At 40.5% G+C, this 27,444-nt stretch overlaps 1 protein-coding gene across 1 annotated transcript in view; it reads right to left on the bottom strand.

The window, feature by feature from the left end:
- LOC128579070 (dnaJ homolog subfamily C member 8-like) overlaps window positions 1–26,417 on the bottom strand; it is a 32,704-nt gene extending 6,287 nt beyond the window's left edge. The window contains exon 1 of the mRNA XM_053581351.1: window positions 26,251–26,417. Coding sequence (XP_053437326.1) covers window positions 26,251–26,417 — 167 coding nt within the window. The remainder of the gene's footprint in view (window positions 1–26,250) is intronic.
- Between the last annotated feature and the right edge of the window lie 1,027 nt (window positions 26,418–27,444).

The raw sequence follows: 27,444 nt of genomic DNA, 5'->3' as shown, positions 1-27,444 counted from the left end.
TTCTCTGATGATTAAAGATGATGAGCATTTTTTCATATGTCTGAAGGCCGTGCCCCTGTCTTCTTCAGAGAAGTTTCTCTTCAAGTCCCTTGTCCAGCCTGCGATGGGATCCCTTGTTCTTTTCTTGCTAATGCGTTTGAGTTCTCTGTGGATTCTGGTTATGAAACCTTTGTCGGAGACATAACCTCCAAATATCTTCTCCCATTCTGAGGGCTGTTTGCTTGCTTTACTTACTGTGTTCTTGGCTGTGCAGAAGCTTTTTAGTTTGACCAAGTCCCAATAGTGTATTTTTGAAGCAGCTTCAATTGCCCGGGGGGTCCTTCTCATAAAAAACTTGCCCAACCCAATTTCTTCAAGGGTTTTCCCTACACTCTCTTCTAGTATTTTTATAGTTTCATGTCTTAGGTTTAAATCTTCATTCCACTGAGAGTCTATCTTGGTTAATGGTGAGAGGTGTGGGTCCAGTTTCAGTCTTCTACAGGTTGCCAGCCAGTTCACCCAGCACCATTTGTTAAATAGGGAATCTTTTCCCCACTGAATATTTTTAATTGGCTTGTCAAAGATTAAATACCGGTAAGTAGCTGGATTCATCTCTTGGTTCTCTATTCTGTTCCAGACATCTACTTCTCTGTTTTTGTGCCAATACCATGCTGTTTTGATCACTATCGATTTGTAGTATAGTCTGAGGTCTGGTAGCGTGATTCCTCCTGCTTTGTTTTTATTTGAGTAATGTCTTGGCTATTCGAGGTTTTTTCTTATTCCATATAAAACGAAGTATTAGGGATGCAAGGCTGGTTTAACATACGCAAGTCCATAAACGTTATCCACCATATTAACAGAGGCAAAAATAAAGATCACATGATCCTCTCAATAGATGCAGAAAAAGCATTTGATAAAATCCAGCATCCTTTTCTAATTAGAACACTGAAGAGTATAGGCATAGGTGGCACATTTCTAAAACTGATTGAAGCTATCTATGACAAACCCACAGCCAATATTTTACTGAATGGAGTAAAACTGAAAGCTTTTCCTCTTAGACCTGGAACCAGACAAGGTTGTCCTCTGTCACCTTTACTATTCAACATAGTGCTGGAAGTTCTAGCCAATACAATTAGGCAAGACAAGGAAATAAAGGGAATCCAAATGGGAGCAGAGGAGGTCAAACTCTCCCTCTTTGCTGACGACATGATCTTATACTTAGAGAACCCCAAAGACTCAACCACAAGACTCCTAGAAGTCATCAAAAAATACAGTAATGTTTCAGGATATAAAATCAATGTCCACAAGTCAGTAGCCTTTGTATACACCAATAACAGTCAAGATGAGAAGCTAATTAAAGACACAACTCCCTTCACCATAGTTTCAAAGAAAATGAAATACCTAGGAATATACCTAACGAAGGAGGTGAAGGACCTCTATAAAGAAAACTATGAAATCCTCAGAAAGGAAATAGCAGAGGATATTAACAAATGGAAGAACATACCATGCTCATGGATGGGAAGAATTAACATTGTTAAAATGTCTATACTTCCCAAAGCAATCTACCTATTCAATGCCATTCCTATCAAAGTACCTACATCGTAATTTCAAGATTTGGAAAAAATGATTCTGCGTTTTGTATGGAACCGGAAAAAAACCCGTATAGCTAAGGCAGTTCTCTGTAACAAAAATAAAGCTGGGGGCATCAGCATACCAGATTTTAGTCTGTACTACAAAGCCATAGTGCTCAAGACAGCATGGTACTGGCACAAAAACAGAGACATAGACACTTGGAATCAAATTGAACACCAAGAAATGAAACTAACATCTTACAACCACCTAATCTTTGATAAACCAAACAAGAACTTACCTTGGGGGAAAGACTCCCTATTCAATAAATGGTGTTGGGAGAACTGGATGTCTACATGTAAAAGACTGAAACTGGACCCACACCTTTCCCCACTCACAAAAATTGATTCAAGATGGATAAAGGACTTAAATTTAAGGCATGAAACAATAAAAATCCTCAAAGAAAGCATAGGAAAAACACTGGAAGATATTGGCCTGGGGGAAGACTTCATGAAGAAGACTGCCATGACAATGGCAACAACAACAAAAATAAACAAATGGGACTTCATTAAACTGAAAAGCTTCTGTACAGCTAAGGACACAATAACCAAAGCAAAGAGACAACCTACACAATGGGAAAGGATATTTGCATATTTTCAATCAGACAAAAGCTTGATAACCAGGATCTATAGAGAACTCAAATTAATCCACATGAAAAAAGCCAACAATCCCTTATATCAATGGGCAAGAGACATGAATAGAACTTTCTCTAAAGACGACAGACGAATGGCTAACAAACACATGAAAAAATGTTCATCGTCTCTATATATTAGAGAAATGCAAATCAAAACAACCCTGAGATATCATTTAACCCCAGTGAGAATGGCCCACATCACAAAATCTCAAAACTGCAGATGCTGGCGTGGATGTGGAGAGAAGGGAACACTTTTACACTGCTGGTGGGACTGCAAACTAGTACAACCTTTCTGGAAGGGAGTATGGAGAAACCTCAAAGCACTCAACCTAGACCTCCCATTCGATCCTGCAATCCCATTACTGGGCATCTACCCAGAAGGAAAAAAATCCTTTTATCATAAGGACACTTGTACTAGACTGTTTATTGCAGCTCAATTTACCGTTGCCAAAATGTGGAAACAGCCTAAATGCCCACCAACCCAGGAATGGATTAACAAGCTGTGGTATATGTATACCATGGAATACTATTCAGCCATTAAAAAAAATGGAGACTTTACATCCTTCGTATTAACCTGGATGGAAGTGGAAGACATTATTCTTAGTAAAGCATCACAAAAATGGAGAAGCATGAATCCTATGTACTCAATCTTGATATGAGGACAATTAATGACAATTAAGGTTATGGGGGGGGAAGCAGAAAGAGGGATGGAGGGAGGAGGGTGGGGCCTTAGTGTGTGTCACATTTTATGGGGGCAAGACATGATTGCAAGAGGGGCTTTGCCTAACAATTGCAATCAGTGTAACTGGCTTATTGTACCCTCAATGAATCCCCAACAATAAAAAAAAATAAAAAATAAAAAATAAAAAAAATAAAAAAATAAAACGAAGTATTATTTTTTCAAGATCTTTAAAGTATGACAGTGGAGCTTTAATGAAGATTGTGTTGAAATTATATATTGCTTTGGGTAGTATGGACATTTTAACAATGTTGATTCTTCCCAAACATGAGCATGGTATATTTTTCCATTTGTTAACATTCTCAGCATTCTTTTTTCTTAGAGTTTCATAGTTCTCTTTATATAGATCTTTCACGTCCTTTGTTAGATAAACTCCCAAGTATTTCATCTTCTTTGGCACTACTGTGAATGGGGTAGAGTCCTTAATTGTTTTTTCAACTTGACTATTGTTGGTATATATAAAGGCTACCGATTTATGAATGTTGGTTTTGTAACCTGAGACACTGCTGTATTCCTTAATCACTTCTAAGAGTTTTGTAGTAGAGTCCCTAGTATTTTCCAGATATACAATCATATCATCTGCGAAGAGCGAAAGTTTGATCTCTTCTGACCCTATGTGGATACCCTTGATCGCCTTTTCTTCCATAATTGTGGTGGCTAAAACTTCCATTACAATGTTAAAGAGCAATGGAGACAATGGGCAGCCTTGTCTGGTTCCAGATCTAAGTGGAAATGATTCCAATTTAACTCCATTCAATATGATATTGGCTGTTGGTTTGCTGTAGATGGCCTCTATCAGTTTAAGAAATGTCCCTTCTATACCAATTTTCTTAAGTGTTCTGATCATGAATGGATGTTGGATGTTATCAAAAGCTTTTTCTGCATCCATTGAGAAAATCATATGGTCTTTGTTGTAATTTTCAATTTTTCAGAGATTTTTTCATCTTTTCAAATATTATCTCTAATTTTCCCTTAAAAAATTCTTTTGTTGTAAAAGAAATAGAATAATCTGCCAGTCAGTGCATTAATATAGAAAAGGTCAAACATTTTTCCATGAAAATGTTCAGTCATCGTGTTCTTTGTTCCTGAGATTCTTCTGAGCAACAATGAATTCAGTTAAAATAACTCTAAAGCTGTGGATTTTCATAGATCATAACCTTTCTTTTTTCTTAATTTTTTTATTAAACCATAGTTGTGTACATTAGTATGATCATGGGGCACCATACACTTGGTTCATATATCGTTTGACACATTTTCATCACATTAGTTAACATAGCTTTTGTAGCATTTTCTTAGTTATTTTGCTAAGACCTTTACATTCCACATTTACTAGGATTCACATATACCCTTGTAAGATGCACCGCAGGTGTAATCCCATTAGTCCCCCTTCTTCCGCCTCCCTCCCACCTCCCTCCCCTCCCTTTCCCCTTTCTCCCTATTCTTAGGTTATAACTGGGATATAGCTTTCATGTGAAGGTCCTACATTAGTTTCATAATAAGGGTGAGTACATTGGATACTTTTTCTTCCATTCTTAAGACACTTTACTAAGAAGAATATGTTCCAGCTCCATCCATGTAAACATGAAAGAGGTAAAGTCTCCATCTTTCTTTAAGGCTGCATAATATTCCATGGTATACATATACCACAATTTATTGATCCATTCGTGGATCGATGGGCACTTGGGCTTTTTCCATGACTTAGCAATTATGAATAGGGCTGCAATAAATATTCTGATACAAATATCTTTGTTATGGTGTGATTTTTGGTCTTCTGGGTATATGCCCAATAGGGGGATTACAGGATTGAATGGCAGATCTATTTTCAGATCTTTAAGTGTTCTCCATATCTCTTTCCAAAAGGAATGTATTAATTTGCATTCCCACCAGCAGTGCAAAAGTGTTCCCTTTTCTCCACATCCATGCCAACATCTCTGGTCTTGGGATTTTGTGATATAGGCTAGTCTCACTGGAGTTAGATGATATCTCAAAGTAGTTTTGATTTGCATTTCTCTGATGATTAAAGATGATGAGCATTTTTTCATATGTCTGAAGGCCATGCACCTGTCTTCTTCAGAGAAATTTCTCTTCAAGTCCCTTGCCCAGCCTGCAATGGGATCCCTTGTTCTTTTCTTGCTAACGCGTTTGAGTTATCTGTGGATTCTAGTTATTAAACCTTTGTCAGAGACATAAGCTGGAAATATCTTCTCCCATTCTGAAGGCTGTTTGCTTGCTTTACTTACTGTGTTCTTGGCTGTGCAGAAGCTTTTTAGTTTGATCAAGTCCCAGTAGTGTATTTTTGAAGCAGCTTCAATTGCCCGGGGGGTCTTTCTCATAAAAAACTCGCCCAACCCAATTTCTTCAAGGGTTTTCCCTACACTCTCTTCTAGTATTTTTATAGTTTCATGTCTTAGGTTTAAATCTTTAATCCACTGGGAGTCTATCTTGGTTAATGGTGAGAGGTGTGGGTCCAGTTTCAGTCTTCTACAGGTTGCCAGCCAGTTCACCCAGCACCATTTGTTAAATAGGGATTTTTTTCCCCACTGAATATTTTTAATTGGCTTGTCAAAGGTTAAATAATGGTAAGTAGCTGGATTCATCTCTTGGTTCTCTATTCTGTTCCAGACATCTACTTCTCGGATTTTGTGCCAATACCATGCTGTTTTGATCACTATTGATTTGTACTATAGTCTGAGATCTGGTAGCGTAATTCCTCCTGCTTTGTTTTTATTCCTGAGTAATGTCTTGGCTATTCGAGGTTTTTTCTGATTCCATATAAAATGAAGTATTGTTTTTTCAAGATCTTTAAAGTATGACAGTGGAGCTTTAATAGGGATTGCATTGAAATTATATATTGCTTAGCCGGGCATTGTGGCAGGCGCCTGTAGTCCCAGTTACTTGGGAGGCTGAGGCAAGAGAATCACTTAAGCCCAGGAGTTGGAGGTTGCTGTGAGCTGTGTGAGGCCATGGCACTCTACCAAGGGCCATAAAGTGAGACCCTGTCTCTACAAAAAAAAAAAAAAAAGAAAAAGAAAAAAGAAATTATATATTGCTTTGGGTAGTATAGACATTTTTTTTTTTTTTTTTTTTTTTGAAATTTACGATCTTTTTTTTTTTTTTTTTTTTTTTTTTATTTGGCCGGGGCTGGGTTTGAACCCGCCACCTCCGGCATATGGGACCGGCGCCCTACCCGCTGAGCCACAGGCGCCGCCCGGTAGTATAGACATTTTAACAATATTGATTCTTCCCAGCCGTGAGCATGGTATGTTTTTCCATTTGTTAATATTTTCAGCTATTTCTTTTCTTAGAGTTTCACAGTTCTCTTTATAGAGATCTTTCACGTCCTTTGTTAGATAAATTCCCAAATATTTCATCTTCTTTGGCACTACTGTGAATGGGATAAAGTCTTTAACTGTTTTTTCAACTTGACTGTTGTTGGTATATATAAAGGCTACCAATTTATGAATGTTGATTTTGTAACTTGAGATGCTGCTGTATTCCTTTTGTAGTAGAATCCCTAGTGTTTTCCAGATATACTATCATATCATCTGCGAAGAGCGAAAGTTTGATCTCTTCTGACCCTATATGGATACCCTTGATCGCCTTTTCTTCCCTAATTGCAGTGGCTAAAACTTCCATTACAATGTTAAAAAGCAATGGAGACAATGGGCAGCCTTGTCTGGTTCCTGATCTGAGTGGAAATGATTCCAATTTAACTCCATTCAATATGATATTTTCTGTGGGTTTGCTATAGATGGTCTCTATCAGTTTAAGAAATGTCCCTTCTATACAGATTTTCTTAAGTGTTCTGATCATGAAGGGATGCTGGATATTATCAAAAGCTTTTTCTGCATCGATTGAGAGAATCATATGGTCTTTGTTTTTTAATTTGTTTATGTGCTGGATTACATTTATAGATTTATTTATGTTGAACCAGCCTTGAGATCCTGGGATAAAACCGACATTCCAGGAAGGAGACAACATGGCTGATTGAAGCCAGCTTTCCACAGAGGCTCCTGTCCAGAAGGAGATTTAAAGGACAAAAATTCAGCAAGTAACCTGGTGGATTTGAGCTGCACTAAGAGAGAAGGTTGTAGAACACACGTCAACCCCGCTGAGGTGAGCTGCGACCACAAGGATACAAACCAAAGGTACAGAATCCATCACCAAGTGTACGGGAGTCCCCTCCCCCTCAAGAATGGCTCAGAGTGCCCCACAAACAACCGGGCAGAGATCAAAAGTCCTCCCACTACACTCTACTGGAGAGACCCTCTAAAAACTGGACCTACCTCCCCTACTAGGGTGCCACGGCATCCTCCTGCCAGGCATAAAACTGTATAAACTTTATATAGTCTCTACCTGGAATTCTGAGCTCCCAGCGCTTCCCTTCGCTCACACTGGGGTCTGGAGGCCAGTCCCAGTCGGTAGGCGGAGAGGGGACTGCACCGGAGTGGCAGTTCCCTGAGGCACAGTGCCACAGCCGTCTTTTGGTGACAATACAGCCACGCATAAAACTGTATAAAGCTCTGTGTGTTCTGTGCCCACAACCCCAGGCTCCCAGCACTCCCCCGCACTCCCCTCTGCTCTCACTCCAAGGTCTGGAGGCCTGTCCCCCAGGGGTCCAGACTCTTGGGCGATTGCTCGAGGGTTGTAGACAGTGCTGGGCTGCAGCCTGTCCGTGCAGACTCTGGGGTACGGGAGCGGAGAGAGGACGGTTGTTCGGCGGAGAGCTATACCGGAGCGGCCGTTGCCTGAGCCATAAAGCAGCAGCCCTCTTTTGCTAGCAATACGGCTTACTACCGAATATTCTGAAGCCACACCCCCTGTCTCCCTGGGCAACCAGAGACTCTGAGTTTGCCTGAGGCAACTCCAACTTGCAAACCAGGGAAACTCCCAGGGCGGGGCTGACCCAGAGGTCCGCTTTACTAAACCTAAGACGCACCTGGCCCTCAGGGGATCGTCAGCCTATACACAATACAAGAGCAAAGACAAGCTGATTTGGAGCTCAATTCAGCTTCTCTTCTGCAAGGGAACCGCAGAGTTGTTCTGTCCTGTTCTGTCAGTAACATTAATCAGGGGCGAGACTGGACCTGAGTGAAAACCCCTCAACCTTCATCAAGCGCCCGAGGTTTTTTTTTTTTTTTAATTAACAAAAGGATAAGGGAGAAATAGGTTAAAGATATTTACCTTCAAAATGGGTGTCTTTTGATTATTGGATTATTTTGCATTGATAATGCCATTTATTTTACTCTTATTGCTGGTGAAAGATAATCTTCATTCAGGATCCAATGCATTCATCATATACTACTAGATTATTTTGAAATAACTAGAGCTCCAGAGCATGATTAAAACATTGTGAATATAGTTTTATTGCTTTAGTTTATCTAACCTGCTTAGTACATTCTTTTCATTATAGAAATGTTTTGTACAATAATGTTTTTTAAATTTTTAATTAAAATCATAACTGTATACATTTATGGGGAACAATGTGTGATGATTTGATATGCAATGTAGAAGGCTTAAATCAGACTGATTAACCAAGGATGAAGGGAGGGGAGGGCAGGGAGTAGGATGGGCGGAGGGAGGGTGATTGGTGGGATTACACCTGCTGTGCATCTTACAAGGGTACATGTGAAACTTACTTAAATGTAGAATATAAATGTCTGAACACAATAACTAATGCCAGAAAAGCTATGTTAACCAGTGTGATGAAAATATGTCAAATAGTATATAAAACCAGTATATGGTGCCCCATGATTGCATTAATGTACACAGCTATGATTTAATAAAAAAAAAGAAAGAAAGAAAACCCCTTTGACCCCCCCCAAAAAAAATCACAATTACCTCACTCACTTATTTTTTGTGGTAAGAAATTTTCAATTTTGTACAGTAAATTTTTATTAGAAATTATACTTCTGAAATTTTGTAGTTATAAAATTTTATATGCATGTTAAATTCTAATGAAGTCAATTTTTCTATGATTATAAGGGACAATCCAATATTACAGAATTTTGAAAGATTAAAAAGAAACCCGTATTTGTAAGCTTGCCAGCAAAATCTAAAATTATAGTTTTTTAGTCATTTATCAAATTTTACATATGCTGGTATACATTTTGATGTGCAAAAAAAGATCATGTAAGTGTGTTACATTTATTTAATTATACTCCTGTCGTAGATTATTTTACTTTTTTCACTATGATTACTCAGCAACAAGCATGTTTCTTCTTATAACCTCACTCCCCATCCCCACCATATTTTGAACTATTTACTTGGAAATGATTCTTTGAGGTAAAATTTGATGGGTGTTGCTATATGGGAAGATATAATTGCAACATTGAAGAAGAGGCTGTCAGTTATTATTACCTATTAATCATGATCCTATGTATTGATACAGCTTTGAGGACATTTGATTTATTATATTTTTTCTATTTATCCATTTATCTTGCCTATCTCATTGTTCTTATCAAGCATAATATCTGAAATGTAGGTAGAGATGAGACTGTTCCTACCATAGGCAATTTCCATTACATTTCTTCAAATAAATTGTCACATTCCATTTTTATTAAAATAAATAGCTTTATATGTAGTGTTGCTTATGAGTTGAATTCTATTCCCTTAATAGAAATATTGAAGTTCCAATTTTTGGTACTTCATGATGTGAACTTATTTGGAAATAGAGTCATTACACATAGATAACTCCTTAAGAGTGGGTTAGACTAAAGTGATGTGCTTACAAGAGGTGAGATCGAGGTAAGCATGCAGGTTCCGGGCACCATGTCATAACAAGGACAGAGACTGAAATGCTGCAGTTAGTTACAGTCAGGCGATGCCTACCGTACCTTGCAAAACCCAGAAGCTAGAAAGGGAAAACATTGGAGATTTCAAAGGGAGCATGGTGCTATTGATGCCTCTATTGAAGACTTCTAGCCTCCAAAACTGTGAAACAATAAATTTCTGTTGTTTTAAGACACCAGTCTGCAATAATTTGTTATGGTACCCCTAGGAAAATAAATTAACAAAGACTATATTGTAAGTACTGGCAATATGTTATAGGGAATATTGATGTGTAGCAGATGAATAATGTGAGAAGCTAAAAACCTGCTTTATTCTCCTTCCCGATTCTCCCTCCGCATCCCTTTAAGGATTAATGAACAATAATTCAAATTCTTACCTGTCATGTTACAAAGCACCTAGCACAGATATGAAAGTAATGTGAGCCAAAGGACTCACCAGCAACAGTAAGATTCTTTACTTTGATTTTATATTTTTGAAATGATTTTTTTTTAATTCAAGTTATCATCAGATAACAATTTAAACATCTTGCATTTACATTTAGATGGCCTGGTTGATGTTAGGCATGATGATTGGCCTTGGAAGAATTTACTCCCGTGGGAGCGTGTATAACAACAAGCTGACGCAGATCATTTAGCCTGGTGACAGTATTTGTAAAAGCAGCATCTTATGTGTGATGCTTTTTGCCATGCATACGTCTGATGCAGTTGAGGAGGGCGTGAACATGACTCATGAGCTGGCCAAGTCCCTTGTGTTTACAGAGTAGTGAAGTGTGACAATCCACGTGCTATCTTAGCCTTTTTCTGTTATCTTTAATGACAGCATCACACAGCTTGTCTAGGTTCAACCATTCCCCTGAAGAAGGGCTGAGTGGTCATGATGCCTTTCCAATTTTCCACCAACCAATTCTTTGGTAACTTGAGTTTACTTTTATTAATCTAAAGGTTTCTCCATTTGTTTAATTCTCCCAAACTGTGTCCAACTTTCTGAATTCAGCAAAATTGATGGAATGCAGTCCTGTACATAGTACAACACACTTTGTAAGATATCCTTAAAAGCTTCTTCACCACTTAAGGAAAATTAATACTGCTTGATGTGGTTTTGTGGTTTTCAGTCTTTTAAGCAATAAATTTAACTTGATCCATTGCTATCAGTAGTTTAGAGTTGTGGTTCAGCCATCTAACTTGGTCCATCACCTGTTAGAATTGAGGTGACCTGGGGTCCGATAGCCCTCTGAAAGCAGTGTGTCAGAATCTTTGGTGATATTTGGGAAATTTTCTTTTATAATATTCTCTAGTATGGCTTCCATTCCTCTGGGGCATTCTTCTTCCCCTTCTGGAATTCCTATAACTCGTATGTTGGAACGCTTCATAAAGTCCCATAATTCTGACAGTGAACGTTCTGCTTTCTCGCTCTTCTTTTCTGCCTCTTTTACTATCTGAGTTATCTCAAAAACTTTGTCTTCTACCTCTGAAATTCTTTCTTCTGCATGGTCTAACCTGTTGCTGATACTTTCCATTGCATCTTTAAGTTCCCTGATTGACTGTTTCATTTCCTTCAGCTCTGCAATATCCTTTTTATATTCTTCATATCGTTCATCTCTGATTTAATTCTGTTTTTGGATTTCCTTTTGGTTATTTTCCACTTCATTAGCAGTTTCCTCCATTGTTTCCATCATTTCTTTCATTGTTTTCAACATGTGTACTCTAAATTCCCTTTCTGTCATTCCTAACATTTCTGTATAGGTGGAATCCTCTGCAGTAGCTACCTGATGGTCCCTTGGCGGGGTTATTCTGGACTGGTTCTTCATGTTGCCTGGAGTTTTCTGCTGATTCTTGCTCATGGGTGATTTCTTTTATCTGTTTCCTTGCTCTAATTTTCCTTTCACTTCCTCTTGCTCTTTAAGTTCTCGTGCCTGTGGACTAAGGGTTACAGGACCAGAAGGGTGAGAAGGTTTAAGAGCAAAAAAGGGTGAAAGAAAGGAGGACCGAGTGATAAGGAAAAAAAAAGAAAAATAGAGACAGGAGAGGGGGTGGGTAAAAGGGATATTGACAAAAAGAAGAGAGGCACAGAAAGAGGGAGAGAGAGCAATATAGGTGTACAGTAGGGTACTTTGATACAACCTTAAAAAAAACCCACCTTCTGGGGGTGCCCAGTTGGGTGGTTCCCATGAGGTCAGCAGCTCTTTGCTAACCTGATCAGACACAGTACCCCACCTCCACCAAGTAGAGAGGAAGGACAAAAATGCTATAAATCAAACCAAAACAAGCAAACAGAATACTTTACCGGATAAAATTGCTGGAAAAACCAAATAATAGTGGTAGAAACACTAACAAAAATGAAGTTCTAATTATTGAAATAGGCAGCAATGGGAAATTATAATTAAACTATAAAAATTGAGAAAGGAAAAGGATCTGTATGGAAAAGGTTGAACTTAAAAAACAAAACAACAATCCACAACATCAAAATAAACAAAAAAAACAACCAAACCAAAAAAAAAAAAAAAAACCACAACCAAAAACAAAGCAGTATGTATATGTTATTGAATATTGTCTGGGCAACACGTGGTCTTCTGGGGTATGTGATGTTAATCACAGTTCTGATACGACTGGAGGCTGCTAGTTTCTCAAACCCCAGCAGGTAGACACCCTAAATCTCTCTTCAGCCCACTTAAAAGTCACTTTGAACTTGTTCACTTACTGAGCAGAAGCTTTCTCAGGGAAGTGCTTGTCGCTGGAATCACTGCTGAAGTGGCTATCCACTTACCCTGTGTGTCAAAACTGGTCTCCCTCTGCCCCCGAGGGTTAGGGCTGCAAGGCGGCCCAGACCCCACCCTTAGGCTACTTGGTTGCTGGGTTAACAGCTCCCACCAAATTCCAGCTCTGCGACCCTGAGGGCGGAGCTTGCCGGGGCAGATCGCTCACAATGTCTGCCTGTGACCCAGAGCCAAGCACTATTAGCTCCGTCTGGCTCAGCGGCTCAGACTGGGGCCCTAGACAAAGGCCAAAGTTCTCCGCACTCCCGCTCAGGCCTTCCCCAAGGCAGTTCAACTGAGTGCCAATTCCAAAGAAACCAAAACAGTTCACAGGTAAGGCCTTTCTGGTTTGCAGTCTCGCAGCTACTGAACTTACAGTTGCAGGCGGGTTTAGACGGATTGAACACACGCGACCACTTGCCGGTTTTCCACTGTTTTAGTCCTCCTCTTGGGGTCCAGAAGTCTCTCGCTGACTCCCTGTATCCTCTCAGGGGTGATGATAGGCAGATCCCACCAGCCAGAGATACCTGGAGTCCTATATCCCCAGACTCACGGTGCCCAGATGCAAGGAAGCTGTTACTCGGCTGCCATCTTGCTCCGCCTCCCTTAACTCTGTTATTTCCCCTTTAATCATTTCTGATTGAGGTTACTAGAGATTTTACTTTTTTATTTCTAGTTAGTGTAACTAAAGGTTTATCTGTTTAATTTATTTGTTCAAAAAACCATCTCTTTGTTTCATTAATTTTCTGAATGGTTCTTTTGTTTTCAATTTCATTAATCTCTGATTTAATTTTGGATATTCTTTTCTAATTCTGGGTTTAGGCTTAGATTGTTCTTCTTTTTCCAATTCCATCAGATGGCTTGTGAATTTGTTGATGCGTTCTCTTTCTGTTTTTCAAATGTAGGCTTCTAAAGAGATAAATTTTCCTCTCAGGACTGCTTTTGCTGAATCCCATAGGTTTTGGTAACTTGTGTCTTCATTGTTGTTATACTCGAGAAAGTTAATGATTTCCTTTTTTATTTCTTCCCACACCCAACTTTAATTCAGCATAAGTTTGTTTAACTTCCATGACTTTGTGTGAGGTTGCGCATTTTTTTTGGAGTTGAGTTCCACTTTTAGTGCCTTGTGGTCTGAGAAGATGCAAGGTAGAATTTCAATTCTTTCGATTCTGTTGAGGTTTGTTTTGTGACCTAGGATATGATCAATTTTGGAGAATGTTCCATGGGATGATGAGAAGAATGTATATTCTTTATCTTTGGGATGGAGTGTTCTATATACATCTCTCAAGCACAATTGTTCTAGGGTCTCATTTAAATCTCTAACATTGAAGATGGCGGCTGAGTGACAGCTTCCCTGCAACTGGGCATGGTGAGTCTGGGGAGATAAGACTCCAGGCATCTCTGGCTGGTGGGATCTGCGTATAATCATCCCTTTGAGGATACAGGGAGTCAGCAAGTGACTTCTGGAACCCAAGAGGAGGACCAAAACAGTGGAAAACTGGCAAGCGGTTGCGTGTGTTCGATTGACCTATTCCTGCCAGCAACCGTAAGTACAAGCAGCAGTGAGACTGCAAACTGGAAAGGCCTTACCTGTGAACTGTTTCAGTTGAACTGCCTTAGGGAGAGCTTGAGCAGGAGTGCAGAGAACTTTGGGCATTGTCTATGGCCCCAGACTGAGCTGCTAAGCCGGACAGAGCTAATAATATTTGGCTGTGGGCTGCAGGGAGCCATTGTGAGAGAACTGCCCTGGCAAGTGCAGCCCTCAGGGTTGCAGAGCAAGTATTGAGCGGGAGCTAGCAACCTAGTGACTGAGTAGGTGGGGACTGAGCTGCCTTACAGCCTTTAGGTGGGGACTGAGCTGCCTTACAGCCTTAATCCTCAGGGGCAGAGTGAGACCGGTTTTGGCACACTGGAGCCTCAGGCAGTTGCCCTGGGTAGAGGACTGTGGCATCACAGCTCATAGCAACCTCAAACTTCCTGGCTCGGCACCGCCCAGACCTCCATTACAGCTGCACCAGCTGGGCCTCTGCATACCCTGATCAGGAACCGTGGGAACTGCACAACCCCGCCTCCTCCCTCCCTGTCTCCACACCGGCTCGCTCATCTGGCCAGGGACACTGGTAGCCACGGGCCCTCCGGAGCCCTCCCTGTCTCTGTGCAGAGCCCTTCTCCTGGCCAGAGACTGCTGGAGCCTTGGGATCTCTGTGCCAAAATCACTGGGTGCCAGGTACTCCCAGAACTGTGCACACCACCTCCCGCCCTGTTGCTGGATATGGGTGTGTCACACTCTGGAGCTGCTTCCACAACCAAAACTCCCTGACTGGGGCAACTGCAGAGGAACTACACAGGGTAACTCCCTACAAAGATCCAGCAACAATAGGGTGATCCCGCTGGGGTCTAATCTGGGAGAGACACCTCCCCAACTCTGAGGAAGGCCACAGGCAACTGTGAAAAACAATCATGAGGTGAAATCAACAGAAAAACTCTGGCAATATGAATAATCCGAGTAGATCAACTCCCCCAAGGATCAATGTGGCAGACACAGCACAAGATCCCATGCACAAACAAGTATCTGAGATGTCAGAAATCGAATTCAGAATCTGGATAGCAAATAAGATCAAATTAGAATTCCAAGCAGTAACCCAAAAGATATCTCAAGAATTCAGTGAATTCAAAGACCAAATGACCAAAGATATTGACACATTGAGACAAGAACTTGCAGCCCTCAAAGATCTGAGAAACACAGTAGAATCCCTCAGCAACAGAATGGAGCAAGCAGAAGAAACGACTTCTGGCATTGAAGACAAAGGTTTCAAATGCTCCCAAACTCTCAAAGAGGAAGAGAAATGGAGAGCAAAAACAGATCACTTTCTCAGAGAGCTCTGGGACAAGTCAAAGAAAATCAATATTTGTCTTATAGGGATCCCCGAAAGCGACAAAGTGACTTCACAAGGTACAGAATCTCTTCTCCATGAGATTATGAAGGAGAACTTTCCAGACATGCCATGAGATTCTAAAGTTCAGATAGCAGTTTCTGAACTCCAGCATGACTCAACCCAAATAAGACATCCCCCAGACGCATCATAATCAATTTCACTAAAGTTAATATGAAGGAGAACATTCTGAAAGCTGCCAGATAAAAGAAAACCATCACCTACAAGGGCAAGAATATTAGAATAACTGCAGATCTCTCTGCTGAAACCTTTCAAGCTTGAAGAGGATGGTCATCGACTTTTAATCTCCTAAAACAAAATAACTTTCAACCCAGGATCCCATACCGAGCTAAACTGAGTTTCATTTATGATGGAGAAATTAAATACTTCAATGACATTCACATGTTGAAGAAATTTGCCATAACTAAACCAGTTCTCCAGGATATTCTCAGACCTATCCTCCATAAAGACCAGCATAATCCTCCATCACAAAAGTAAACCCACCCAGAAAATTTTGAACAAATTCCAACTTCCACAGTCACAAAAGGATTAGAAATGTCCACCAGACTCTCAAAAGGCTTATCAATATTCTCAATTAATGTGAATCGTTAAAATTGTCCTCTAAAGAGGCATGGGTTCGCTGACTGGATACAAAAACTCAAGGCATATATCTGCTGCATAAAAGAATCTCATCTTACATTAAAGACAAATATAGACTGAAGGTGAAGGGATGGTCATCTGTAGCCCAGGCAAATGGAAAGCAGAAAAAAGCAGGCGTTGCTATCCTATTCGCAGATGCAATAGGTTTTAAACCAACCGAAATAAGGAAGGATAAGGATGGACACTTCATATTTGTTTTTTTTTTTTTTTTGTAGAGACAGAGTCTCACTGTACCACCCTCGGGTAGAGTGCCGTGGCGTCACACGGCTCACAGCAACCTCTAACTCTTGGGCTTACACGATTCTCTTGCCTCAGCCTCCCGAGCAGCTGGGACTACAGGCGCCCGCCACAACGCCCGGCTATTTTTTTGTTGCAGTTTGGCCAGGGCTGGGTTTGAACCCGCCACCCTCGGCATATGGGGCCGGCGCCCTACTCACTGAGCCACAGGCGCCGCCCTTCTCTTGACTTTAGATAGATTCATCACAATGTGCCTTGGATAAGCTCTATTTGAATTGAGGTGACCAGGGGATTGATATCCCTCTGAAAGGAGTATGTCAGAACATTTGATGATATTAGGGAAATTTTCATTTATAATATTCTCTAGAATGGCTTCCATTCCACTGGGGCATTCTTCTTCCCCTTCTGGGATACCTATAACTCGTATGTTTGAATGCTTCATAGAGTCCCATAATACTGTCAGTGAATGTTCTGCTTTCTCTCTCTTCTTTTCTGCCTCTTTAACTATCTGAGTTATCTCAAGAGCTTTACCCTCTACCTCTGAGATTCTTTCTTCTGCACGATCGATACTGTTGTCGATACTTTCTATTGCATCCTTAAGTTCCCTAATTGACTGCTTCAGTTCCTTCAGCTCTGCTATATCCTTTTTATATTCTTCATATCTTTCATCTCTTATTTGATTGTTTTTGGATCTCCTTTTGGTTATTTTCAACTTTCTCAGCAATTTCCTTCATTGTTTTCATCATCTGTATTTTAAATTTCCCTTCTGTCATTTCTAACATTTCTTTGTAGGAGGAGTCCTCTGCTGTAGCTACCTCACGATCCCTAGAAGGGGGTTACTCTGAACTGACATTTCATGTTACCAGGATTTTTCTACTGATTCTTCTTCATGAGTGCTTTTTTGTATCTGTTTCCTTCCCCTAATTATTCTTTCACTTCTTGCTCTTTAAAGTTTTTTTTTTATTATTATTAAATCATAGCTGTGTACATTAACGTGATCATGGGGCAACATACACTGACTTTATATAACATTTGACATATTTTCATCACACTGGTTAACCTTTCCACACTGGAAAAGCCTTCCTGGCATTTTCTTAGTTATTGTGTTAAGACATTTATATTCTACATTTAGTAAGTTTCACATGTATCCTTGTAAGATGCACCGTATGTGTGGTCCCAACAATCACCCGCCCTCTGCCCATCCTCCCCCCTCCCCTTCCCTCCCTCTCCCCATTCCCCATATTCTTAGGTTATAACTGGGTTATAGCTTTCATATGAAAGCCATAAATTAGTTTCATGGTAGGGCTGAGTACATTGGATACTTTTTCTTCCATTCTTGAGATACTTTACTAAGAAGAATATGTTCCAACTCCATCCATGTAAACATGAAAGAGGTAAAGTCTCCATCTTTCTTTAAGGCTGCATAATATTCCATGGTGTACATATACCACAATTTATTAATCTATTCATGGATCCATGGACACTTGGGCTTTTTCCATAACTTAGCAATTATGAATTGGGCTGCAATAAACATTCTGGTACAAATATCTTTGTTATAATGTGATTTTTGTTCTTCTGGGTATATCCCTAGTAGAGGAATTGTGGGATTGAATGGCAGGTCTATATTTAGATCCCTAAGTGTTTTCCAAAGATCTTTCCAAAAGGAATGTATTAATTTGCATTCCCATCAGCAGTGTAGAAGTGTTCCCTTTTCTCCACATCCACACCAACATCTCTGGTCTTGGGATTTTGTGATATGGGCTAATCTTACTGGAGTTCGATGATAACTCAAAGTAGTTTTGATTTGCATTTATCTGATGATTAAGGATGATGAGCATTTTTTCATATGTTTGTAGGCTGTGCGCCTGTCTTCTTTAGAGAATTTTCTCTTAAAGTCCCTTGCCCAGCCTGAAATGGAATCACTTGTTCTTTTCTTGTTAATACATTTGAGTTCTCTGTGGATTCTGGTTATTAAACCTTTGTCAGAGACATAACCTGAAAATATCTTCTCTCATTCTCAGGGCTGTCTGCTTGCTCTACTTACTGTGTTCTTGACTGTGCAGAAGCTTTTTAGTTTGATCAGGTCCCAGTAGTGTATTTTTGAAGCTGCTTCAATTGCCCGGGGTGTCCTCCTCATAAAATACTTGCCCAGACCGTTTTCTTCAAGAGTTTTCCCTACAATTTCTTCTAGTATTTTTATAGCTTCATGTCTTAAGTTTAAATCTTTAATCCAGTGAGAGTCTATTTCAGTTAATTGTGAAAGGTGTGGGTCCAATTTCAGTCTTCTACAGGTCACTAGCCAGTACACCCAGCACCGTTTGTTAAATAGGGAGTCTTTCCCCACTGAATGTTTTAATTGGCTTGCCAAAGATCAAATAATGGTAAGTAGCTGGGCTCATCTCTTGGTTCTCTATTCTGTTCCATACATCTATCTGTTTTTGTGCCAGTACCATACTGTTTTGATCAGTATTGATTTATAGTATAGTCTGTAGTCTGGTAGCGTGATTCTGCCTGCTTTGTTTTTATTTCTGAGTAATATCTTGGCTATTCAAGGTTTTCCCTGATTCCATATAAAACGAAGTATTATTTTTCCAAGATCTTTCAAGTATGACAGTGGAGCTTTAAAAGGGATTGCATTAAAATTGTATATTGCTTTGGGTAGTATGAACATTTTTACAATGCCAATTCTTCCCAGCCGTGAGCCTGGTATGTTTTCCCATTTGTTAACATTTTCAGCTATTTCTTTTCTTAGAGTTTCATAGTTCTCTTTATAGAGATCTTTCTTGTCCTTTGTTAGATAAACTCCACTCGTTAAAGTTTTAATAAGTTCTTTTGGTAGGGGACTAGAAGCATGAGAAAATTGAAGAGTAAGAAGGGAAAAAAGATTTAAGAAAGAAAACAGAGAAAGAAGAGGTGGTGAGTAAAAGGAAATATTGACAAAAAAAATAAAGGAAAGCACTGAAAGAAAGAAACAGGAGTAATATAGTTGTATAGTAGTGTACTATGACACAACCTTGAAGACCCCCAACCTCTGGGGGTGCTGGGTTGGGTGATTCCCTTGAGGTCAACAGCTCTTTGCCAGCCGGATCAAAAACAGTACCCCACCTCCACCTGGTAAAGAGAAAAGCCAAAAATACTGTAAATAAAACCAAAACAAACAAGCAAGAACCCTAATGGGGTAACATTGGAGGAAAAAAAACCAACAACAAATAATAGGGGCAGACACACTGGCAAAAATGAAATTCTAATTGTTAAAGAAGGCAAAAATGGAAGATTGTATTTGAACTAGGATAGTGAAAAAAAGAAAGAATATATTAAAAAATAATTGCAATCAGTGTAACTGGCTTATTGTACCCTCGATGAATCCCCAGCAATAAAAAAAAATAATAAAAAAAAATAAATGAAAAAGAAAGAAAAACACCAGGGAAAAATGTTGGAATTAAGAAAACAAACAAATAAAAAAAGAAAAACCCCAACAACACCCCCCCCAAAAAAAACCCCCCTAAAGAACCAAATACTATATATATTTTACTGAATATTGTCCGGGCAATAGGTGATCTTCTGAGTTATAAGATGTTAATCACAATGTTGATACAGCTGTACAAGATGGAGACTGGAGGTCTCTGCTGACCTCTCAGACCCTGCAGGCTTGGGAGCCCAAAAATGTCCTCAGCCCACTTAAAAGACACTCAAAACTATGAACCTTGGCCAAGCAGAAGCTTTTCAGGGAAAGCACTTATCCCTGGGATCTCTCCCAGTGTGGCTGCCTGCTTATCCAGTGCACCACGTCCAGACTCCCACTATGCCCCTGAGGGCCAAGGCTGTTAATCTGCCACACTTGGAACTCCACACTTCCCCAGTGTCTCAGTGCCCTCCTTTGGGCAGCTCAGTCACTAGATAGCTCGCCCAAGGTCTCCCGGCTGATCTCCGCGCTGCAACACACAGGGGCAGCTCTCCCACAGCAGCTGTGCAGGCAGTCCAAAGCTGAACGATATTAGCTTCCTTCCGGCTCAGTGTCTCTGACCTGGGCCCCAGACAAGGCCCAAAGTCATCTTCACACACAGCCCAAGATCTCCCAAGGCAGTTTAATTGAATGCCCAAGTCCAAGAAAACCCAAACAGCCCACAGGTAAGGCTTTTCCTGCGTGCACTCTCGCTGTTGCTATGGGTGCAGCTGCAGGCAGCCTATGATTGAACAAACGCACCTACCACTTGCCAGATTTTCCACTGCTTCTGTCCTCCTCATTGGGTCCAGAAGTCTCTCAGTGGCTTCCTGTGTCACCAAAGGGAAGCCTCTGGGCAAAACTCACCAGCCAGAGATGGCTGGAGTCTTCTCTCGCCACTCTCACTGTGCCTGGCTGCACAGAAGCTGTTACTTGACTGCCATCTTTTTTCCCTCCTCAAGTTCTGTTTTCTTTTAACTAGCAACTGGCATGCTGTCTCAACAGCCACCCGGTCTGTCAGAGCACAGCAGTGAGGATGCCACAAGAGAAAAAAGAAGAGAGGAAGAAACAGCTGAGCAGGGTCACATGTGAAAACAGTGCACTCCGTGGATTAAGAGGTGTCCCTGTTAGTGCAGACGAGCTGCACTAAGCTGTGGTTTGGGAAAGTCTTCTTTTTTGTTCTTGATGGTTCTAGCACTCTGGGAGACTAGGTGGGAGGATTGCTTAAGGTCAGGAGTTCTAGAACAGCTGGCGCAAAATCAAGACTCTGTCTCTACAAAATAAGAAAAATTGGCCAGGAATGGTTGAAGCCAAGATTTGAGAGTAGGCTGGACATCATAGCAAGGTCCCAGCTCTATAAAAAGTGTAAAGAAATTAGTTGGTCACAGTGGTGAGTGCCTGTAGTCCCAGGTACTCAGGAAGCTGAGGCAGGAGGATCACTTGGGCCTAGGAGTTTGGGACCGCAGTGGGCTATGATTTAGTCAGTGCACGCCAGCCTGGTAGTGGAGTTATGCTCTGCCTCTAAAAAAATGAAATAAAAATGAAAACATGAGGAGACTTTTTTGAAGGTTAAAAAAATCGTTTTATATAAATTGTGGTATAAGGAAATAGATTATGACAATACTTTTTATTTTTGATAGGGTTACAGCAAATAACAAAGAGAGAAACAGAAACAAAACCCAGGACCTTGAAGGACCAAATGATTATCTTCGAACAGTGTGGGTTTAAAATTTTTTTCATTTTTTGTTTTTGTTTATTGCCAAACTTCTAAAACATGGATCTTCACCATCATGGAGAAAAAGCCCATTTGAAGGTGTCACTGTGGTCTAGTGAAGGTGATTTTTAAAAAGGACAAATCAGGTTTCCTCAGTTGCTGAAATCAAAATATGAGGTGGTTTTACTTTGTGAGCAAAAAGTATTTGAAACCAACTCCACTCATTGCATAAACAGTAATAAGGAGACCAAACATTTTGTTTTAAAAGTTACTTTCCAAATTTCAAATCTTCTCATATACCAGCAATTCAACCTGTGGGTCGCAACAACCCCTTGTAACAGTGAAAATACATCCTGCATATCAGATCTTTACATTATGATTCATGGCAGTAGCAAAATTACAGTTATGAAGTAGCAATGAAAATAATTTTACGGTTGGGGGGTCAGCACAACATGAGGAACTGTATTAAAGGGTTGTGGCATAAGGAGGCATCAGGAAGGTTGAGAACCACTGTCATATACAGACATGATATTCAAGAGCTAATCTAGAAGAAGGGGTGTCTTTGTATGTTAATAAAAATACAACAGCTTCGGGATAATTTGCTCTATTTTGCACATAGTACTTCTATGCCTCTTCAGCAAAAACTCATTTATGGCAGATTTCAATGAGGCTGTGATTGAATTAGAGAGGCAAGGTGATAATACGGTAGGAGGGACCGTCTGTGTAAAAGCCCCTGGCAGGTGGATCTCCACATCTGAGCTACCTTCAGAAGCAGCTGGAGGACAGAGAAGACTCTCATGGAAATGAGGCCAATCATTTCTTTTTTTACATCTCAACTTTGTATGAGAGGTAAATGTAAAAGAGTGAGGTTTCAAGACTGGAGTAATTGATATGGCAAGTGCTGACTGAGGCCAAGTCAGTGCCAGGCACAGTGTGTGCACGTAGGGCCACTAGGCCCTCTACTCCAGAGCCGTAGGCAGGACTAGATCCTTCATGTCAATGACCAGGTGCAGAATAGTCTCAGGGGGACTTCACTTCCTTGATATAGAAAACCACTTGAAGCCAAGGATGCTGAAGTTCAAAGTGAGGCTCTGTCCTACCCAGCCCTCCCCATGAAGTCCCCAGAAAACGCAAAGTACAAAAGGCTCTCCATTAAATATAGGAGTTAGCTGATTCCTGGCACCTAACACTCTCCAAGCAACACTAGTTCTCTGCCCTGAGTATAGATTAGAACCACCTGGATATTTGGAAGGAACTATAATATTTAGGTCCTGCCCTATATCTGTGCTGTCCAAAATGATAGCCACTGTGGCTAGTTAGCACTTGAAATGTGGCTATAGCCAGGTAGGAAAATGGTAATATTTTTAATGCATTGGGTCAAATGAAACATTAAAATTAGTTCGTTGGTTTCTCTTTATGTTTGATAATATGGCTACTAGGAACTAAAATTACACTTGTGGTGGCATCATGTCTCTGTAATGGGAGCACTGCCCTATGGCTTTCCAGGCCTGGTGTTTGTTAGATGACCCTGGCTCTTTTGAAAATGAAGATTCTGATTCCACAGCACTGGGCTGGCCTGAGCATCTGGGTTTCTGACCCAGGTACCCAGGTGGTGCTGCTGTAGCTGCTTCCTGAATACCTGCTGGGTAGCAAGACCTACACCAGCTGCATCTGGGGTTCTCTCTGGCTGCAAGGCCCTGAACGTGTAAAGGCGCCTGGGTGGATTTTAACCCAGAGTCCATCCTGAGAACCAAGCAAAGGCTGGTAAAAGTGCATGTGACTGTTGATCCTGTAGACTGAGGTTGGTTGTAGATTCTGAAACTGAACACCCTATCGTGTGCCAAGCTCTAAAGTATATAAGTGCCTGATTCAATGTCACAACTGAACTCTACCCCATACTTATGACCTGATTTTCAAAAGGTACACAGTGAATTGCTAGAATGCAACTGTATCGCCATTGTGCTAAATGTAGGGAGACAGGCCCCACCTGCCAGAGTCCTGGATCCAGACTCCGCTGAATGTGCCAAGTCCTCCTGCTCCGTCTTTTCCCAGTGTCTACAATAGGATGCCTCATAGAATCAATGGTGGCTGTGCTGGGTTTGCTTATGATGAGATATACTTTAGCTTATATGATAGTACACAGAATCAGTCACGAGGAAAACAAAATACTATACTTTCTAAGTGAGCACACTTTCATTTGGGGTGATAAAACATGTCCCAAACATTTTTGGTCCTTTGCAACCCTTGTATGGGCCAGGACAGACTCAGAACATTCCAAGGTGCTAATTGAAAAGGAATCCTGGGGAAGTAATTGGTACTTGGTCCAAAGGGTTTATTTCTGTGGTTACCATTGCATCCATCCACTTGGCCTCATCAGAACAAGCAGCTCTGTGCTGTTATCCCAATAACTAAGAATTACTGGAAATGTTGGCAACCCAAAAAGTCACTGGTTCCCAAGTTCCCCTCAACTCTAAACAGTACTACGTGTAAGTTCTGGATCTCAGTGCTGCCAAAATCCAAAGATATCTCAACTCATGCCCAAGGGACTCTCTTTGTCTATCAGGACTTGTGCAATGGTAGCCCAGCTCATCTTAGAACTCTTCATTTTGTTATCACCCTAGTAAAAGGAAGCTTTGCGTGCAATTGTCTAGCCAGCAGGATGAGATGGAAATGCAAGGAAACAAGTGTTAAATTTCTATATTATTCTGCAATAAATAAAATTTTGTTTTCTTCAAAGTACATATGGAATGTTTATATTTTGATAGGATGTATATCTGAGCCATCATATATATTAAATTGGAAAGCAAACAATGTCCATAGTCCCTGCCCTATGGATCTTACATGTTAAAGAAAAAAAAAAAAAACTTTAGATGTCATTTGCTATAAACAGAAAGCCTTGCTATAAAGGAGACAAATGTACAAAATCTTTCTGGTAGGATAATGGCCCTAGTCAGGAGTTCAGGAAAGATTCACTAGGAAGATTTCTGATTTAGGAGGAAAGAATTAATGAAGTTTAAGTGAATGAGATGCTGGAGCCTTTGCAAAATGAAGAGTTCATCTTCAGTCTGCCCGTTTGCTGAGCCACTCATTTTTCTTCCACAGCAGATAGGACCTTGGATGTTGACAAAGCTAATGAGGTCCTCATCATTTCTGATGACCTTTGGAGTGACCACTATGGGTGTATCAAACAGGATCTGAAAGGCTACGCTGAGAAATTCAGCTTCCGAATTTGTGTCCTGGGCTCCCCTAGGTTCACTCTGTCAGCCATTATGAGGATGCGGATCTGGGAGTTTGCAAAGAATCTGCTTTCCAGTGAGGACAGATCCAACTGGCTTTAGAACTTGGATTCTGGACACTGAGTTCGATAAAGGGAATTCAGCCAGCACTGTGCCTCCACCTGCACTGTGGGTGAATCTCTGGTTACACGGATAGGGATTTTGCTGGATATGGGCATCACAAATATGACTTTTTGTCACCTTAGTAATGGACCCACGTCTTCACATTGAGCAACATCTCTCCAAGCATCTTATTTCTCTAGCATAGCCCACAATGGGCCAGTTAAACCAAGAACACCAGAAACTATTATTGGAAATTACTTTTTATTCATGTTTATGAGCTTTTCCACTTAGTAAACATTTTCTTCAAAGTAACCACAGACAATTATGGGGCACTTTATAAATCACAAGCATAAATAAATAAGAAATTAAATTATATTATAAATATTAACTAAAATCATATTCATACCCTTTTGGTCTCAGGCTTATATTTCTTTTACTGTTAATATGTTTAAGCTCCCAGATTAATTTTTATTTTATAATAATAATAACAATAATTTTTTGGAGACAGAGTCTCATTGTTTTCACCTTGGGTAGAGTGCTGTGGTGTCATAGCTTATAGCAACTTCAACTCTCGGGCTCAAGTGATCCTCTTGCCTCAGCTTCCAGAGTAGCTTGGACTATAGGCTTCTACCACCATGGCTAGCTAGTTAGTTTTTCTATTTTTAGTAGAGAGGGTTCTTGCTCTTGCTCAGTCAGTTCTCAAACTCACAAGCTCAAACAGTCCACCCACCTCAGCCTCCCAAAGTGCTAGGATTATAGGTGTGAGCCAGTGTGCCTGACCCCAGATCAATTTTTAAATAGTTTTCTATTTCTGTAAGATAAACTTAGTTTGTTTGGGAAGTTATGAATTAAACTAACATTAGGATATCAGATTATGTAATTTTCTAAGTTACAGGGAAACAGTAACTTTTATTTATAGCAAGAAGGTATGAATGCATAAACAGTACAGACATGGATCAATCCCAGTATAATATCCACAATTGAAAAGACAACACCCATAGCCGGGCGTTGTGGCGGGCGCCTGTAGTCCCAGCTACTTGTTAGGTTGAGGCAAGAGAATCCCTTAAGCCCAGGAGTTGGAGGTTGCTGTGAGCTGTGTGAAGCCACGGCACTCTACCAAGGGCCATAAAGTGAGACTTTGTCTCTACAAAAAAAAAAAAAAAGAAAAAGAAAAAGAAAAGACAACACCCTGCATGAAATATCTTGGGCTACATACAACTTCGTAAAGGACCCAACGTTGTTGCCCCAAACAGCCTCCTCCAACCATCTGCCGACGCAATAAAACTATTTATCAAAGAACCCCTACAACCCCTAACATCCTCATCCCTACTATATGTAATTGCCCCAACCCTAGCTTTATCCATTGCCCTTATCATATGAACCCCACTACCAATCCCATACCTCCTGATCAACATCAACCTGGGCGTACTATTTATCCTAGCCACATCCAGCCTAGCTGTATACTCAATCCTGTGATCGGGATGAGCATCAAACTTAAAATACGCACTAATTGGAGCATGACGAGCAGTAGCACAAACTATCTCATATGAAGTAACCCTGGCCGTCATCCTACTATCCATCCTCCTAATAAGTGGAACATTTACACTATCAACCCTGATCCTAACTCAAGAACACTCATGACTCCTACTTCCATCGTGATAAATGCAGCAGTAGCACATGTGGGTGTGTGGAGGGTGACAGAGGCTGGGCGGGTGTCAGGAGGGTGGTGGGACTTGGTAAGCTGCAAAATGGGCTAAAGCCCAGTGACAGATGGACTCCATTCTTTAATCCTATGTAGCATGTATTTTACTATTTCATCTTTGGAGATTGATTATTTCTTATTGCTTTCATATACCTTTACCTGGAGAGCCAAAGACTTGTTCTCGCTGCTCTTCTCTTCCTTCCTTGGTCCATGAAGGAGAGTGGGGCAGAAGAAGCTGCCTCCATGCTTGTCAAACAGCCACATCCATCTACTCTATTTTTTTTTTTATTAAATCATAGTTGTGTACATTATTGCGATCATGGGGCACCATACACTGGTTTTATACACCATTTGACACATTTTCATCACACTGATTACCATAGCCTTCCTGGCATTTTCTTAGTTATTGTGTTAAGACAATTTCATTCTACATTTACTAAATTTCACATATACCCTTGTAAGATGCACCGCAGGTGTAATCCCACCAGTCATCCTCCCTCCACCCACCTCCCCCTCCCTCCCCTCCCTTTCACCCATTCTTAGGTTATAACTGGGTTATAGCTTTCATGTGAAAGCCATAAATTAGTTTCATAGTAGGGCTGAGTACATTGGATACTTTCTCTTCCATTCTTTTTTTTTTTTTTTTTGCTTTTTTGTATATGCAAGTAGTTTTAATATAGTCCACAAGCTCTTTGATTCTTCTTTCTCCGAAAGGTGAAGTCTAAATTCCCTCCCCTTGAATGTGGGCCGCATTTAGGGACTGACCTCTATTCATGTTATGTGGCAGAGGTCTTCTGAGGCTAGGTCATGAAAAGGTTAACTTCTGCCTGGCTCTGTCTCTGTCTCTTAGACCACTCACTCTGGAGGAGGCCCACCATCAAGTCATGAGAACC

The sequence above is a fragment of the Nycticebus coucang genome, chromosome Y, assembly GCF_027406575.1.
Source record: "Nycticebus coucang isolate mNycCou1 chromosome Y, mNycCou1.pri, whole genome shotgun sequence".
Lineage (NCBI taxonomy): Eukaryota > Metazoa > Chordata > Mammalia > Primates > Lorisidae > Nycticebus > Nycticebus coucang.
The sequence above is the reverse complement of the archived record's forward strand: the minus strand, read 5'-3'. Positions and strand labels throughout refer to the sequence as shown.